Source organism: Somniosus microcephalus, chromosome 3 (assembly GCF_052327205.1).
Source record: "Somniosus microcephalus isolate GS21.2 chromosome 3, FLI_Smic_1.0, whole genome shotgun sequence".
In the NCBI taxonomy this organism is placed as follows: Eukaryota; Metazoa; Chordata; class Chondrichthyes; order Squaliformes; family Somniosidae; genus Somniosus; species Somniosus microcephalus.
In genome coordinates this window covers 330,765,469-330,780,934 of record NC_140989.1, presented here as the reverse complement: position 1 = coordinate 330,780,934, position 15,466 = coordinate 330,765,469, and the positions used below count along the sequence as shown (strand labels likewise).

Sequence of the window (15,466 nt, the reverse complement as noted above, 5' to 3'; positions counted from 1 at the left end):
TAGTGATTAAAAGCCAACTTGTTTAAGTCTATAACTTCTAGTTTTGTGGTTATTGAAGGCCCATCAAATACAAAACAATTGTACCTCTCGATCCAATTCACAAATATCTGCTCCAGACACCAGGCACTCCCAAATCTCCTTGGCGCGATTCCAGCCTATGTAAAGGCTGGCTTCTTGAAGGAAAAATGCAAGGAACCTCAGGTGTGCTTCCAGGTACTGTGGAAGAAACAGAATCAAGATAGAAAATTGCTGTTAGAACTGAAGCAACAACAGAAAAAGAATTATTGATGAACCTGGTGTACAAGTTTCACCTCCATACATGGCTTTATTTGCTACAGAAGGAAATAATTTATACACAGACAACTTTTTCAAATTTGGTAAAATTGCATTATAAAATAGGGGAGTGGCATTCGTATAGTGGGAAAAAGAAATACTCTGCTGGATTATGACTTAATTAGAACTAAAATGGAGCAAAAAACATTCTAAAGAAAAATGATACACTAGATTTTAAAAACATAAGAAAACCCAGAGTGAAAAAAGGCCACTCAGTCCATCAAACGTGTTCCATCCAAAGTATATGTATGATTATTATATCAAAGATTTCTCTCCCACACCACCTGGTGATCATCTACTTTAGGGAACATTAATTTTCTTCCCTGACCTCCACTGAAAATGAAAATCAAGCATCGTTAAAACTCTCCCTCAATGCCAGTTCTCAACAGGTATCAATCAAGCTAATTTTTATACCCGTTAATTGACCCTGAATCAACTCCCTTCTCTGGGAATCTGTTCTATATGTACTCATCTGTTGGGATAAATGTTCTAATTTCTAACCTTGCTCAAGGCTTGTGAATATTTTACTTATGTCCTCTAATTCTATGCTTCCTGTCCAAGATAAATAGTTTGTTTACTTCTGGCTCGTCTATATATTTCATTATTTTGAAGACCTATATTATATTTTCCTTCAGTTTAGCAAATATAAATTTTGTCACTGGAGCCTTACTTCACAACTTTGTCCCCCGAGGCTGGGAATCATTCAGGCCACTCTTCTCTGAACCTTTTCTAAATTAATCTAACAAAAAATAAATTGCTGGAAATAGATAGCACATCAGTTAGCATCTGCAATGGGAAAGATAAGTTAAATCGAATGAGTTCTGATGATGGGTTACATCCATAACGTTAACTTATCTTTTCTCATCACAGAACAGTGCATTTCCACCATTTTCTGTTTTGGCTTCCAATTAAAACTCAATCTACAATTATCACCTGAAAAAAAGTGACAAAACTGATGAGGTTAAAGCATAGGAAAAAACAGCCTCTTTCCTGAATATTAAGCTAAGGGAGGAAACTAAATATTGTATACTCTCAACTGAAGAAACAAATAAAATTGCCATTTCAATTTAGTGAGCTGTTTCTTACTCATGGTTACACAAATCTTACACCAGTAGTTGTTTCTAACAAGGTTTTAAAGTTGAAACCAGAAATAATAAACTGAAGCATGATTATTTCAGTCCACAACCTGTAGTTTAATATCAGGTGTAGATTAAGACACAAGGATTGGGTTATCAGTCTGTTAATATAGCGTTTACATCTCTAAGACCAGTTTAAATTCAAACTGAAGGACATTTCAACTTCAGTACAATGAAAACTGAAAATTCCTGCATAAAAACATAGGACCAGTGCTGCTGTAACTAAAATGATGGCAGCAACATTGCTGTAGTTTTAACTGGTCCAAAGGAACAGCCTAAACATCAGCTTCAATAAAGGCATTATAAAATGACTGCAAACTTGTGCAGACAGTGGTCAGGATTTCAGGCATCCCAACCTCACCCTGCATTTACACAATGATTTTTTGTTTAAACAAACTCCCAGCATCGCACCGTCATGTTGTTGAGGCACAAGAATCATAGAATGGTTACAGCACGGAAGGCTGCCATTCGGCTCGTTGAGCCCGTGCCGGCTCTCTCCAAGATCACTTCAGCTAGTCCCACTCCCCTGCCCTTTCCCCATAGCCCTGCAAATTTATTTCCTTCAGATACTTAGCCAACTCCCTTTTGAAAACCGTGATCGAGTCAGCCTCCACCACCCTTTCAAGGCAGTGCATTCCATATCTTAACCACTCACTGCGTAAAAAAGTTTTTTTCTTACATCGCCTTTGGTTCTTTTGCCAATCACCTTAAATCTGTGTCCTCTGGTTCTCGATCCTTCTGCCAATGGGAACAGTTTCTCTCTACTCTCATGATTTTGAATACCTCCATCAAATCTCCTCTCAACCTTCTCTGCTCCAAGGAGAACAGCGCCAGCTTCTCCAGTCTATCAACATAACTGAAGTCCCTCATTCCTGGAATCATTCTCTTAAATCTTTTCTACGCCCTCTCCAAGGCTTTCACATCCTTCCTAAAGGTACCCAGAATTGGACACAGTACTCCAGTTAGGGCCAAACCAATGTTTTATACAGGTTTGTCATAATTTCCACACTTTTGTACTCTATACCTCTCATGAAGCCCAGGATCCCATTAGCCTTTTTAACTGCTTTCTCAACCTGACCTGCCACCTTCAATGAATTGTGCACACATACTCCCAGGTCTCTCTCTCTGTGCACCCCCTTCAGGATTGTACCATTTCGTTTATATGTCCTCTCCTCATTCTACCAAAATGTATCGCTTCACACTTCTCTGTGTTAAATTTGATCTGCCACATATCTGCCCATTTTACCAGCCTGTATGTCTTCTTGAAGTCTATCACTCTCCTCCTCACTGTTTACTATACTTACAAGTTTTGTGTCATCTGCAAATTTTGAAATTGTGCCCTGTACACCCACGTCCAAGTCATTAATATATATCAAGAAAAGCAGTGGTCCCAGAACCGACCCCTGGGGAACACCACTGTGTACCTTCCTCCAGTCCAAAAAACAATTGTTTACCACTACTCTCTGTTTCCTATCACTTAGCAAATTCCGTATCCATGCTGCCACTGTCCCTTTCATTCCATGGGCTTCAACTTTGCTGGCAAGACTATTACATGGCACTTTGTCGAATGCCTTTTATAAATCCATGTACACTACGTCAACCGCATTACCCTCATCAACCCGCTCTGTTACCTCATCAAAGAACTCAATCAAGTTAGTTAAACAAGATTTGCCTTTAACAAATCTGTGCTGGCTTTCCTTAATTAATCCACACCTATCCAAGTGACTGTTAATTTTGTCCCTGATTACTATTGCTAAAAGCTTCCCCACTACCGAGGCCAAACTGACTGGCCTGTAGTTGCTGGGTTTATTATTACACCTTTTTTGAACAATGGTGTAACATCTGCAATTTTCCAGTCCTCTGGCACCACCCCATATCCAAGGAGGATTGGAAGATTACGGCCAGTACCTCCGCAATTTCCTCAGCATCCTACGATGCATCCCATCTGCTTCTGGTAATTTATCTACTTTAAGTACAGCCAGCCTTTCCAATACCTCCTCTATCAATTTTTATCCCATCAAGCATCTCCACTACCTCCTCCTTTACTGAGTCTATGGCAGCATCCTCTTCTTTGGTGAAGACAGGTGCAAAGTACTAATTTAGTACCTCAGCCATACCCTCTGCCTCCATGCATAGGTCTCCTATTTGGTCCCTAATAGGCCTCTTACTACCCGTTTACTATTTATATGCCTAAAGACGACTTTTGGATGACCCTTCATGTTGGCTGCCATTCTATTCTCATACCCTCTCTTTGCCCCTCTTATTTTCTTTTTCATTTTTTCTCTGACCTTTCTATATATAGCCTGATTCTCAGATGTATTTGCAACTTGACATGTCATACACGCTTTTTTTTGCTTCATCATATTCTCTTTATCTTTCGTCATCCAGGGAGCCCTCACTTTAGTTGCCCTGCCTTTCCCCCTAGTGGGATTGTACCTGAACTATTTCCTCTTTAAAAAGGCAGTTCGATTACAGCTTTGCCTGCCAATCTTTGATTCCAATTTACCCAGGCCAGATCCGTACTCATCCCATCCCTTCCTCCAATTAAGTATTTTTATTCTAGATTGCTCCCTGTCCTTTTCCACAGCTAATCTAAACCTGATGATACTATGATCATTGTTCGCTAAATGTTCACCTACTGACACTTGCTCTACTTGACCTACTTCATTCCCCAGAACCAGATCCAGCAATGCCTCTTCCCTCGTCAGGCCAGAAGCATACTGATCAAGAAAGTTCCCCTGAACACTTCAGAAATTCTTCCCCTTCTCTGCCTTTACACTATTACAATCCCAGTCTATATTAGGATAGTTGAAGCCCATTATTACTACTCTATCGCTCTTGCACCTCTCTCTAATTTCTCTGCCAATTTGCTCCTCCATATCTTTCCCACTATTTGGTGGCCTATAGAATACACCTAGTAGTGTAATGGCACCTCCATTATTTCTTAGCTCTAGCCACTTAGATTCTGTCCTTGACCCCTCCAGGACATCCTCCCTCTCCAGCATTAACATTCTCCTTGACCAATACTGCCACACCACCTCCTATCTTTCCGTCCCCATCTTTCCTGAACACATTATAACCAGGAATATTTAATACCCAATCCTGCCCTTTTTTGAGCCAGAGCTCAGTTATTGCCACAACATCATATTCCCATGAGGCTATTTGTGCCTGCAGCTCAATTAACTTGTTTACTACGTTTCGTGTGTTCATACATACACTGTAAACCCATCTTAGACCATCCTGTATTCTTAGTTTGACCCCCCCAATACCTTACTATTTCTGACTTTAGTGCTCTCTGCCTCTCCCAATTCTTTGAGCTATTTATTTCTCCTTTCTAATGTTACACCCTGGTGCCCACCCCCCTGCCAAATTAGTTTAAACCCTCCCCAACAGCACTAGCAAACCTCCCCGCAAGGATATTGGTTCCGGCCCTGTTGAGGTGCAACCCGTCCGTCCTGTACAGGTCCCACCTCCCCCAGAACCAGTTCCAATGCCCCAGGAATCTAAAGCCCTTCCTCCTGCACCATCTCTCCAGCCACGTATTCATCTGTTCTAGCCTCCTATTCCTCTACTCACGAGCACGTGGCACCGGGAGCAATCCAGAGATTACTACCTTTGATGTCCTCCTTTTTAATCTCTTTCCTAGCTCCCTGAAATCTGCCTGCAGGACCTCATCCCTCTTTCTACCGGTCATTGGTACCGATATGGACCACGACCTCTGGCTGTTCACCCTCTCTCCTCACTGATCTGCACCCACTCGGTGACATCCTTCACCCTGGCACCAGGGAGGCAACATGCCATCCTGGAGTCACGTCTGCAGCCGCAGAAATGCCTGTCTGCTCCCCTAACTATCGAATCCCTTATCACTATTGCTTTCCCACTCTTCCTCCCCCCACCCCGTATTGCTGAGCCACCTGTAGTGCCGCAGACTTGGCTCTGGCTATACTCCCCAGAAGAGCCATCGCCCTCACCAGTACTCAGAACCAAATACTGGTTGGAGAGAGAGATGCACTCGGGGGACTCCTGCACTACCTGCCTGGTCCTCCTCTCTGTCTGGTGGTCACGCATTCCCTTTCTGCAGGGTGATCACCTCCCAAAACGTGCTATCCACGAAGCTCTCGGCCTCAGGGATGCACCACAGTGATGCCAGCTGCTGCTCAAGCTCCAAAACCCGGAGTTCGAGCTCCTCCAGCTGACGACACTTCCTGCACATGTGGTTGTCCAGGACAGGGGAAGCGTCCTGGAGTCCCCACATGGCACAGGATGCGCATTCCACGGGACGGAGCTGCCCTGCCGTGCCTTTACTTAGACTATTAACTAGAAACACTTACCAGCTACTTGCTAATCAGCTCCTTCCCTGGTTGTGACATCACTTTAGCTGTTATGCCATTGTTGTTTTCGCTGGAGGTACACCACCTCCTCGCTGCCTCGGCTGCTCCAGTCTGCGCGCTCTCTGGGCCTCCCGCTCGATTTATACTCCGCCTCCAACCAATCTGCTGTCCTGTGACATTACTCTTTTTTAAAAAAAAAAGTCGCCGCTGCTCCCTTTCAGCCGCTCCCGCTCAGGTCCCCACTGTGTCCTGGGCCTTCGCCGCCGCTCCCGCTCCGGTCCGCACTGTGTCCTGGGCCTTCGCCGCCGCTCCCGCTCAGGTCGGCACTGTGTCCTGGGCCTTCGCCGCCGCTCCCGCTCAGGTCGGCACTGTGTCCTGGGCCTTCTCCGCCGCTCCCGCTCAGGTTGGCACTGTGTCCTGGGCCTTCGCTGCTCCCGCTCAGGTCGGCACTGTGTCCTGGGCCTTCTCTGCCGCTCCTGCTCAGATCGGCACTGTGTCCTGGGCCTTCGCCGCCGCTCCCGCTCCGGACTGTGTCCTGGGCCTTCGCCGCCGCTCCCGCTCAGGTCGGAACGGTGTCCTGGTCCTTCTCCGCCGCTCCCGCTCAGGTCGGCACTGTGTCCTGGGCCTTCTCCGCCGCTCCCGCTCAGGTCGGCACTGTGTCCTGGGCCTTCGCTGCTCCCGCTCAGGTCGGCACTGTGTCCTGGGCCTTCTCTGCCGCTCCTGCTCAGATCGGCATCGTGTCCTGGGCCTTCTCTGCCGCTCCCGCTCAGATCGGCACTGTGTCCTGGGATTTTTCCGCCGCTCCCGCTCAGGTCGGCACTGTGTCCTGGGCCTTCTCCGCCATTCCCGCTCAGGTTGGCAGTGTCCTGGGCCTTTGCTGCTCCCGCTCAGGTTGGCACTGTGTCCTGGGCCTTCGCTGCTCCCGCTCAGGTTGGCACTGTGTCCTGGGCCTTCTCCGCTGCTCCCTTTAAGCCGCCGCCACTCCCGCTCGGGTCCACGCTAAACTGACAAACCCTGACCCATTTGTTTGGTACATAAACTGGTTTGCCCAACACAATTTTAAAAACTTAGTCACAACAAATGAAACAATATACATGTTGTAAGTTATTCCTAAAACACTTACGTCTTGATGTGTGTATCTGCCATCTACAATCATCGATCCGGTCAGCCCGCCTGTACCAGCTGCAGAAACTGCTATTCGATGGCAAGCCACAAGGCTCCCCGTAACCAGCTTCACTATTTCAAAGTTCTTCTTCAAATCCTGGACAATGCTCTAGAAGAACAGAAAAAGTGTCAATTTTTAAGTTTAGCTTAAAAGCCAGCCCCATTTTAATGAATGATTTATATTAAATATATAACACTGACAGATTGGGTTCCATCATCCTTTCACCTTGAGAAGCTGAAATAAAATACAACTAAACTATTAAAACTGAAGCAGGTTTCCTCTCTTCCCGACAGCTTTATAGGCCTTAAGTGAAATTAGTTTGGCCAACATCAATTTAATACCCAAGTATATGAAAACAATCAGTAGAAAAAGTCACCAATGGAAGCTACAATGATGGTGGGGGAGGCTGGGGAAGAGATATAATCCAGGAATTTAAAATATGAAAGATGTGGATGAGATTAAAAATATTATAACCAATTGTCAAGGCTCAATGAAGATCAAGATCAAGCCCTGCAGCGGGTAGTCAAAACTGCCCAATGCATTACCGGCACCCGGCTACCGACCATAGAGCACATATACCAGAAACGCTGTTTACGGAGGTCACGGCCCATCATCAAAGACCCTACCCACCCCAGCCACAGTCTGTTCGCCCTCCTGCCATCTGGGAGACGCTACAGATGCATTCGCACCTGTACGACCAGATTTAGGAACAGCTTCTTTCCCAGGGATGTCATCCTACTGAACTCCACAAATAAACTCTAAAGCCTGCACATCTGCCAATGCACTTTATTATGGTTATGTTTATGTTAATATATGTGGAATGTTTAAATGTCTTAATCTAAATGTACACTCTCGGGAGCCGCAAGCCTACATTTCGTTGTACTGCACTTGTGCACTAACAATGACAATAAAAGTGGATTTTGATTTGATTAGAAGTTTGTAACTCCCATGCCAAATCCCCGGCACAAATCTGAATAGATATAAAATCGAACACAGTTAAAGCTATGTTCATTAACTTCCTTAAAAATGAAGCTGCAGTATTTGTTTATCAAAGGGATTAGTACTAGATATAGGTGTTCAAATATAGTTGAATACCCTAAACACGACGGTTCCACTCTTGCTGGGACTATGATGGTGCGCACTGTGGAAAGCAACCATCAGGGTGAGTAATGTGGAGTACAACATTCAATTGATATACTGATGTTTTAACTTGATTATATTCAACCGACAGAGAAAAATTTCACAGTGCCCACTCTTGGAATAAGTGAAAACAGTGTTTTCTTGTCAAGCAGTACGGCACTTGGTAAATTAAAAAATACAGGAGCTGCTTAATATTTATAACTTTAAAAATTGCCAGATATTGAAAGAGCTCACAAATATAATCCTCAAAAAACCATGAACACATAGCACCAAGTCCAATGTTAGCTGCACACTAGTTTGCACACCTGCAGTAAGCCATCACCAAAACAAGCTACTGAGAAAGCATACAAGTATAGTTTATGTTATGATGCTAAACTAGAAGGGGAAATGGAATGAAACGAGGTAGCTCAAAATGTACAGACAAATACAAGAGTGGGCTGAACAATGGCACTTGAAATTTAATGCAGACAAATGTAAAGTACTACACATAGGAAGGAAAAATGGGTAACGTACATACTCCATGAATGGTGTTGAAATAGCTACGGATGAAGTTGAAAGAGGCCGAAGATTCTTAGTAGACTAGACGCTTAACACATACAACAAAGAGTCACTATAAACAAAGTTAATAGGATGTTGAACTATGTACCTAAAATAGTAGAATACAGAGGAAATTTACCACCAATAACAAGAACGCGATCTGCTCGGGCTGCGGGAAGAAGGGACACTACGCTAACGTCTGCAGGGCCAAAGCCACCCCGAACCCCAGCAGCGCCGCGTGTGGGCCATGCGGGCCGCCATCTTGGGCCTCCCCGGCCATGTGCGAACCACCGGTACAGCAGCCATTTTGGACGCCTCCAGCCACATGGGGATCATGGACGCCGCCATCTTGGACGACAGCCGGAACGCAGCAGGCCCCCAACACCGCCTCATCTGATACCCGCAGCGACACACCGACCCCTACGCTGGCATCCGTTACACTGGACCAAGCGAGACCGCACCAGCTGGCCAGCTCCACAATGGACATTAAGGTAAATGGCCACGATACAATCTGCCTTTTTGACTCTGGGAGCACGGAGAGCTTCATCCACCCCGACACGGTGCGGCGTTGCTCTCTCCCAGTCCTGCCTGCGCACCAGCGGATTTCTATGGCCTCCGAGTCCCAGTCGGCAGACATCGGCGGCTACTGCGTAGTGACACTCGTAGTAGACGGGACCGTGTACGATCATTTTAAACTTCTGGTCCTGCCCGACCTCTGCGCTGCCGTCCTGCTGGGGTTAGATTTTCAGTGCCACCTTAAAAGTGTTACGATGGCGTACGGTGGACCCCTACCCCCACTCACAGTCCGCAGCCAGCAGCTCCCAAATTGCCCGCCGCGCACCAGGTGCAACCTCTCCACACTCAGAGTCACCCCCCCCCCACTGTTTGCTAACCTCACCCCCGACTGTAAGCCCATCGCCACAAAGAGCAGGCGATACAGTGCCGGGGACAGGGGCCTGGACATAACCAGTGCCACGGTCATTAAATGTCTGAACGACCTCTTCACCCTGTTCGGTTTCCCCAGCTATATCCAGAGCGACCGGGGCTCATCGTTTATGAGCGACGAACTCCGTCAGTACCTGCTAACTAGGGGTATTGCCACAAGCAGGACCACCAGTTACAACCCCCGGGGGAACGGACAGGTGGAAAGAGAAAATGCGACAGTTTGGAAGGCCGCCCTGCTAGCCTTAAAGTCTAGGGGCCTTCCAACCTCCCGCTGGCAGGATGTGCTCCCCGATGCGCTCCACTCTATTCGGTCACTGCTCTGCACTGCCACTAACGCCACCCCTCATGAGAAAATGTTTGTCTTCCCAAGGAAGTCCACATCGGGGACATCGCTGCCGCCATGGCTGACGTCCCCAGGGCCGGTCCTACTGAGAAGGCACGTGAGGACCCATAAAACGGACCCCCTGGTCGACCTCCTCCACGCCAACCCCCAGTATGCTTACATTGCATACCCGGACGGGCGGGAGGACACAGTCTCCATAAGAGACCTTGCACCCTCGGGGGCCGCAGTAACCCACTACTCACTACCACCCCCCCCCACGATCCGATATCCAGCCCCAGCAGACGGCAGGCCTGGGCCCCGCAACCCGCTCGACATCTACGAGGACGACACGCCTGTGCCACAGCCCACGCAGGACTCGACGCCGGCAGCTCCACTACCCCTGCCGTCGCCACGCCGATCACAGCGGCAGACAAGACCTCCGGAGAGACTCCAATACACTAACTTTTAATACACTTCACCCCGCCGGACTCAATTTTAAACAAGGGGTGAATGTGGTAAACCACTGTTTGTATTCCACTGTGTACATGCCTGGACATGCCTCGGCTGACTCCTCCCACAAGTCCTAGTATAAAGGTGACTGCTCCCCAGCCCTTTGTATTTCTGGACCGGTCGACCACTCGAGGCAGACCTTCATTCTTTTGTTAATAAAAGCCTTTAGTTACTCTCTTAACTCTCAGTCTTTTATGAGTAATTGATAGCGCATCAGGTATTGACTTCGAGAGCTCTCTGGAGCTGAGTGGGAAGAACCCCAGCCCCCAGTGACAGATCTACCCCTTCTGGTTCCATCATTGAGCCAGACTATCTGGTCAGTCATCAATATTTGCCAACAATACAACAGTGACTACACCTCAAAAGTAATTAGTTGGCTGTGAAGGACTTTGGCATGTACTGACTATATAAATCCAAATTATGTCTTTTCTTTTTAACAGTGCAGGTGTCAGATTACCAAGTCCATCACAGAAGGTTGACTTAAGTCTAATCTTTCATTGTCACGGCGCCACCTCGACCCAAAGGGATTCCACTCATGAAATAAATCAATCCAAGTTCCTTCTTTAATTCATTAACTTACACTAGAACATTGTTGTCAATAAAGAAGGACTAAGTGTCCTTTGCCCCTTCTCAGAGGTCCTGGAGGCAAAGATAGGCAACCATCAGGATCCCACGTACAGATATGAAAATAATTTGGATGGATGTCGCTTGTATCTTCCAATCAATGCCTTCGAGATTCTCTGGTAAGCTGTGCAAAGCTGAAAACTGGGGGCACCCACTGGTCAGCCCATTATTCAAGATGGTGAGTTAGAAACATTGGTTTTCTAGATAAGTCCACCAACACCACAATAGTTGCATGCAATTCTTGCAAAAATGCCTGGAACAGACACTCCAAGGTGTCACAATCTTAGCCAACACATGACTGCATGGCTCATGGACAAATTCTTAATACACACTGGGGGAACCATGGTTTATTACAAAACAAAAACTTGTTTACAGTAAACACTGAAATTTACCAGCAACAAGTTACACTGACATCAGTGGGATAATTTCATAAATAAAAGTGATGATGATTTTCCTGCATGTTTTCTTGGTTTATCCTTTCTGGATTCATTAAGAATTTAGATAGAAATTCTTACAGTATCAGCCCAATATCAGTAGACAGTTAAGGGAAGAAATTGAGAGGCTGGTGCAGAGTCTCAGTAGACAAGCGCAAATTGGAAATAGGGCTACAACATCCTAGCTCCAATTCTTCTAATTGCATCTAGCAAGGCGCCGCACTAGCAGAACGTCATTATTTCTGCCCGCTAATGTTAACCACTAAATTTGACTGCGGTTGCACTTCCTTCAGTCTGAAGAAACAACGAAGTGATTCACTGAAGTGGGCTGGTGCAACAATGAGATGAATGCACAGCACACAGACATGTGCAGGATTCCCTACTTCGAGTGTCTGACCACAGCTGACCCAACTTTTTAGGGGAGGGGTAAAGATGTTAAGCTTCATCCAAGGAGAAAGCAAATCACTGCATCTACTATCACAGATCTCCAGTTTATTATTCCAATATCTTAGAGGTCGAGAACTAATCCACCAGTCTCCTTAGCTGAAGAACGAATTGATAAAGTATCGCAGAAATTAAATTTGACTCCAACTCAGCATTGAGATTGGTGAGTGCTGAAGTGAACATCTGGCATTCATGTCAATGCATGTATGGTGCTCTGAAAATCAGCGTGGGAGTTAGAATATTAAAATATTCTGAGAATGTTGCACTGTAATTAAACCTTACACGTTAATACAGTACATAAGGGAAAGCTCTGAAATCTGAGTGTTTCCTGGAATGTTCCTTTAAACTGATAAAAATTTCTTAAAGCATAGGGACAACTTTAAAGTACAGCAACCCTTGGGAGGAAAACTGGAATTTTAGTATACTGCTTCAGCCAATTGCAGCACTGAGCTGGATGTCAGAGTTAGGTGCTTGTCTGCCAGACATTACCATCTTCTTCCTGATTGGATTAAGGATCTAGAACCCTTGGGTTCCTCCACTTTATTCAGAGAACATTACAGATTTATTGACCCAAATCCACTCTTTACCTTATCTTGTTTCTGGCAGCTCTGTTTGATAAAGGACCTGGTAATCTCATGAAGTTGACGCAAAGCAGGAACCACCCATACTGGCTGCTGGTTGTTTTGTTGGGAGGACTAAGGAGAAAAAAAAAAATCACAATTTGAAACACCACAGAAAATACAAGCAGCTTTTACTGCAACTTGAATCATACAAAATATTTAAAAATGATTTCCAGAGATCTGCTGCAGATGAAATTTGAGTTATCTTCCAGTGATTGTGTCACCATGCATCAATGGAAAATAACAGCTTGACTCACCACACAATGACGCCCATTGCAAATAAAATTATACACTTTGCACACAGAAGACTTATATTTTATAATTAAAACAGCATTACACATATCTGCATAATGAAAACAGTAACAGTGGTTAATCTCATCACTGGCTTCAAAAGGCTTCTTAAACTAGGTTTATCTGTACAGTCCTCTCAGTTCATGGAGGCATTTGAACTCCACGCTAGGATCTTGTAATCATTCTTGACCATCCATTACTCCAAGTTCAAAACTTGAAACATGAAAAAGCACACTTGCTTTTTAAAAAACATTTTAATTTGAACGGGTACTGATGGAGTATTTCAGAGCTTTGAATTATGAAGCTGGACACTGCAATGTGCCAGCTTGTCAGCGGTTATTAATTAACAGTACTTCAACTACTTCAAAGCAGTTGTGATCACTAACTCAGCATCGGCTCTTAACTTTTCAAATGCATAACAAAGGCAGACAGTGTTACAGTAGAGAAACAAGCCTGTGCCAGTGTTTTTCTCCACACAGATTAATCTTGCTCATTCCCCAAACTCTAATATTCCTCTTCGTCAAGCAACTAACTATTTCTCTTTTAAAATAATTTATTGTAGGCTTTGCTTAAACAGCTTGTGATTGAATATCCCACATTCAAATATCCCTTAAAGTAGTCCACGCCCCAATTGTGTTGCATATGGGGAGTCAAGTCCAAGTGTAATCTTCAAGTGAGGTTGGGTTAGATGATGGGGTATAACTGGACCAGGGCAGACAGACATAATTCAGTCCCCATTTTAATGTCATACCGTTTCTCAGACCACAGTCTGTCTTTCGTCCTCTTTGACCCCAAACTCTCTCACTATCGCATCTCTTTCTCCACCACTTAGTTTAATATGTTTTTTTTAACGTTTACAGAACACTGAATAAAGTCTACCATAGGTGTGTAATCAGAAATTCTATTTTCTCTCACAAACACATCATTTTTTTTTCTCATTTTAATTTTGAAAGTTACCTCAGTAAAAGTTTTGAAATTTGTCTTCTGGCTTTATTTCAAAAACCTCAAACTTTTGAACAGAAACTACTGGAAGCGGAGAGAAAAAAATCCTCAGTATAGCTGACTGGTACTGGTGCATCCAGGGAAATTAGGCAGACTACACGCATTTAAACTGCACAATCCAAATTCAGCTCACAGTCTCAGTCCTAGGCAAAAAGATCAACTCCTAGCCAAGTTTTATGGGAAAGGCCGAGGCCTTCAGTAAAAGCCTGAATTAAGGCTTTAAAATACAAAAGACAACTCCATGCACAAATCGAATGATGCTATTGTGATGTATGTAATTTGTTGAATTTTTATTTGATTTTGGTTACACCCGTTACTTTCAGCCCAAGAAAATTCAGTTACTGATGAACAAAATGGCGGGTGAAAAAAATTTGATTAAGTACTTGGAGAAATGTGGCTAGATTGTGCAGAGTGACAACTTTACTTAGACATATTCCATCATAAATGTGGGCAAAGGAATTTATAATGAAAAACATCAACATAAAATGTGACCAGTCTCTCTATAAAAATGACTCCACATCCTTGGTAATATCCTAGTGAATCTATACTTTTCCATGACTTTTGTTTTCTTCCTAAAATAGGGTGCCCAAAACTCAACAATACTGTACTCAGACTACAGCTAGTGGGATAGAATTGAAAAGCAGAGAAGTTACCTGTATAGAACTTGGTTAGAAAACACTTGGCGTACTGTGAACAGTTCTGTTCTCCATATTATAAAAAGGATATAGAGGCACTGGAGTAGGTGCAGAAAAGATTTACTAGAATGATACCAGAACTGAGAGGTTAGATTGTCAGGAAAGATTGAACAGGCTGGGGCTCGCAAGTGTTAAAAACAGCCACAACATTCAAACAGGGAAAATCAGCAAATAGGAAATAAGCACAAGTAATACGGAGTTACTTGGGGTTTGGTGGCTGGATTCCCAGGGCTTTAGGGCTGCAGGAGGTTTACAGGCCTTAGTTTAGATGCATAAAGGGATATGGGAACAGAGCAGGCACATGGGATTAAGATTACTGCTCATGTGGCGCACAGATGCCACGTAGACTGGTTGGGCCGAACAACCTGTTTGTTTTGTAATTTCTATTTAATTCTGTAATTCTTCCCTAGTTCCTTTAAATACAGTTTAAATAAACTCAACCAATGTATTATTTCTTCCAAAATTAACCTACCTTCTTAATGTCTTCTATGCATTTGATGATGTAACTTCGCTTGATTTGCTCCTTTACTGCATATGCTTCACTAAGTATGGTGAGGTGCTCTTCCAGTGCCGGCTGGACCAAGTTTGTGGGTAGCGCTGGTAAATGGGCAAGCTCCCAAAGCACCTCCAGCACCTGTTGTTGGGGAAGAGAAAATAAAGAGAAGGGTTTTTTTTTTTTTACAATAATCAACAAAGTAATTTTGAATTGAATCTCAAAATCACTGACTCACTTGCAAAGTCCACACAGGCCCTGCAAGAAAGTTCTTACCTTTCCTGTGGTATTCTCAGAACGAGCTTCTCGGCCAATTTTTCCTATAAGGCTGAGCAATTTTTGTCGGATTCGATCACTCTCATTCTCCCAACTCTAAACAGGAATATTGAGGAAAAAATGAATCAGAGATCCAACAAATGGAATTCTTCTAACTCGGATCAAACT

The 15,466-nt window shown here is 44.4% G+C and overlaps 1 protein-coding gene across 1 annotated transcript in view; it reads right to left on the bottom strand.

Moving 5' to 3' along the window:
• The window catches only part of usp24 (ubiquitin specific peptidase 24), a 221,375-nt gene that overhangs the window by 122,148 nt on the left and 83,761 nt on the right, over positions 1 to 15,466 (bottom strand). Inside the window, 5 exon segments of the mRNA XM_085983153.1 lie at positions 85 to 216; positions 6,924 to 7,073; positions 12,509 to 12,616; positions 15,002 to 15,163; positions 15,299 to 15,394. Of these exon segments, the coding sequence (XP_085839279.1) occupies positions 85 to 216; positions 6,924 to 7,073; positions 12,509 to 12,616; positions 15,002 to 15,163; positions 15,299 to 15,394 (648 nt within the window).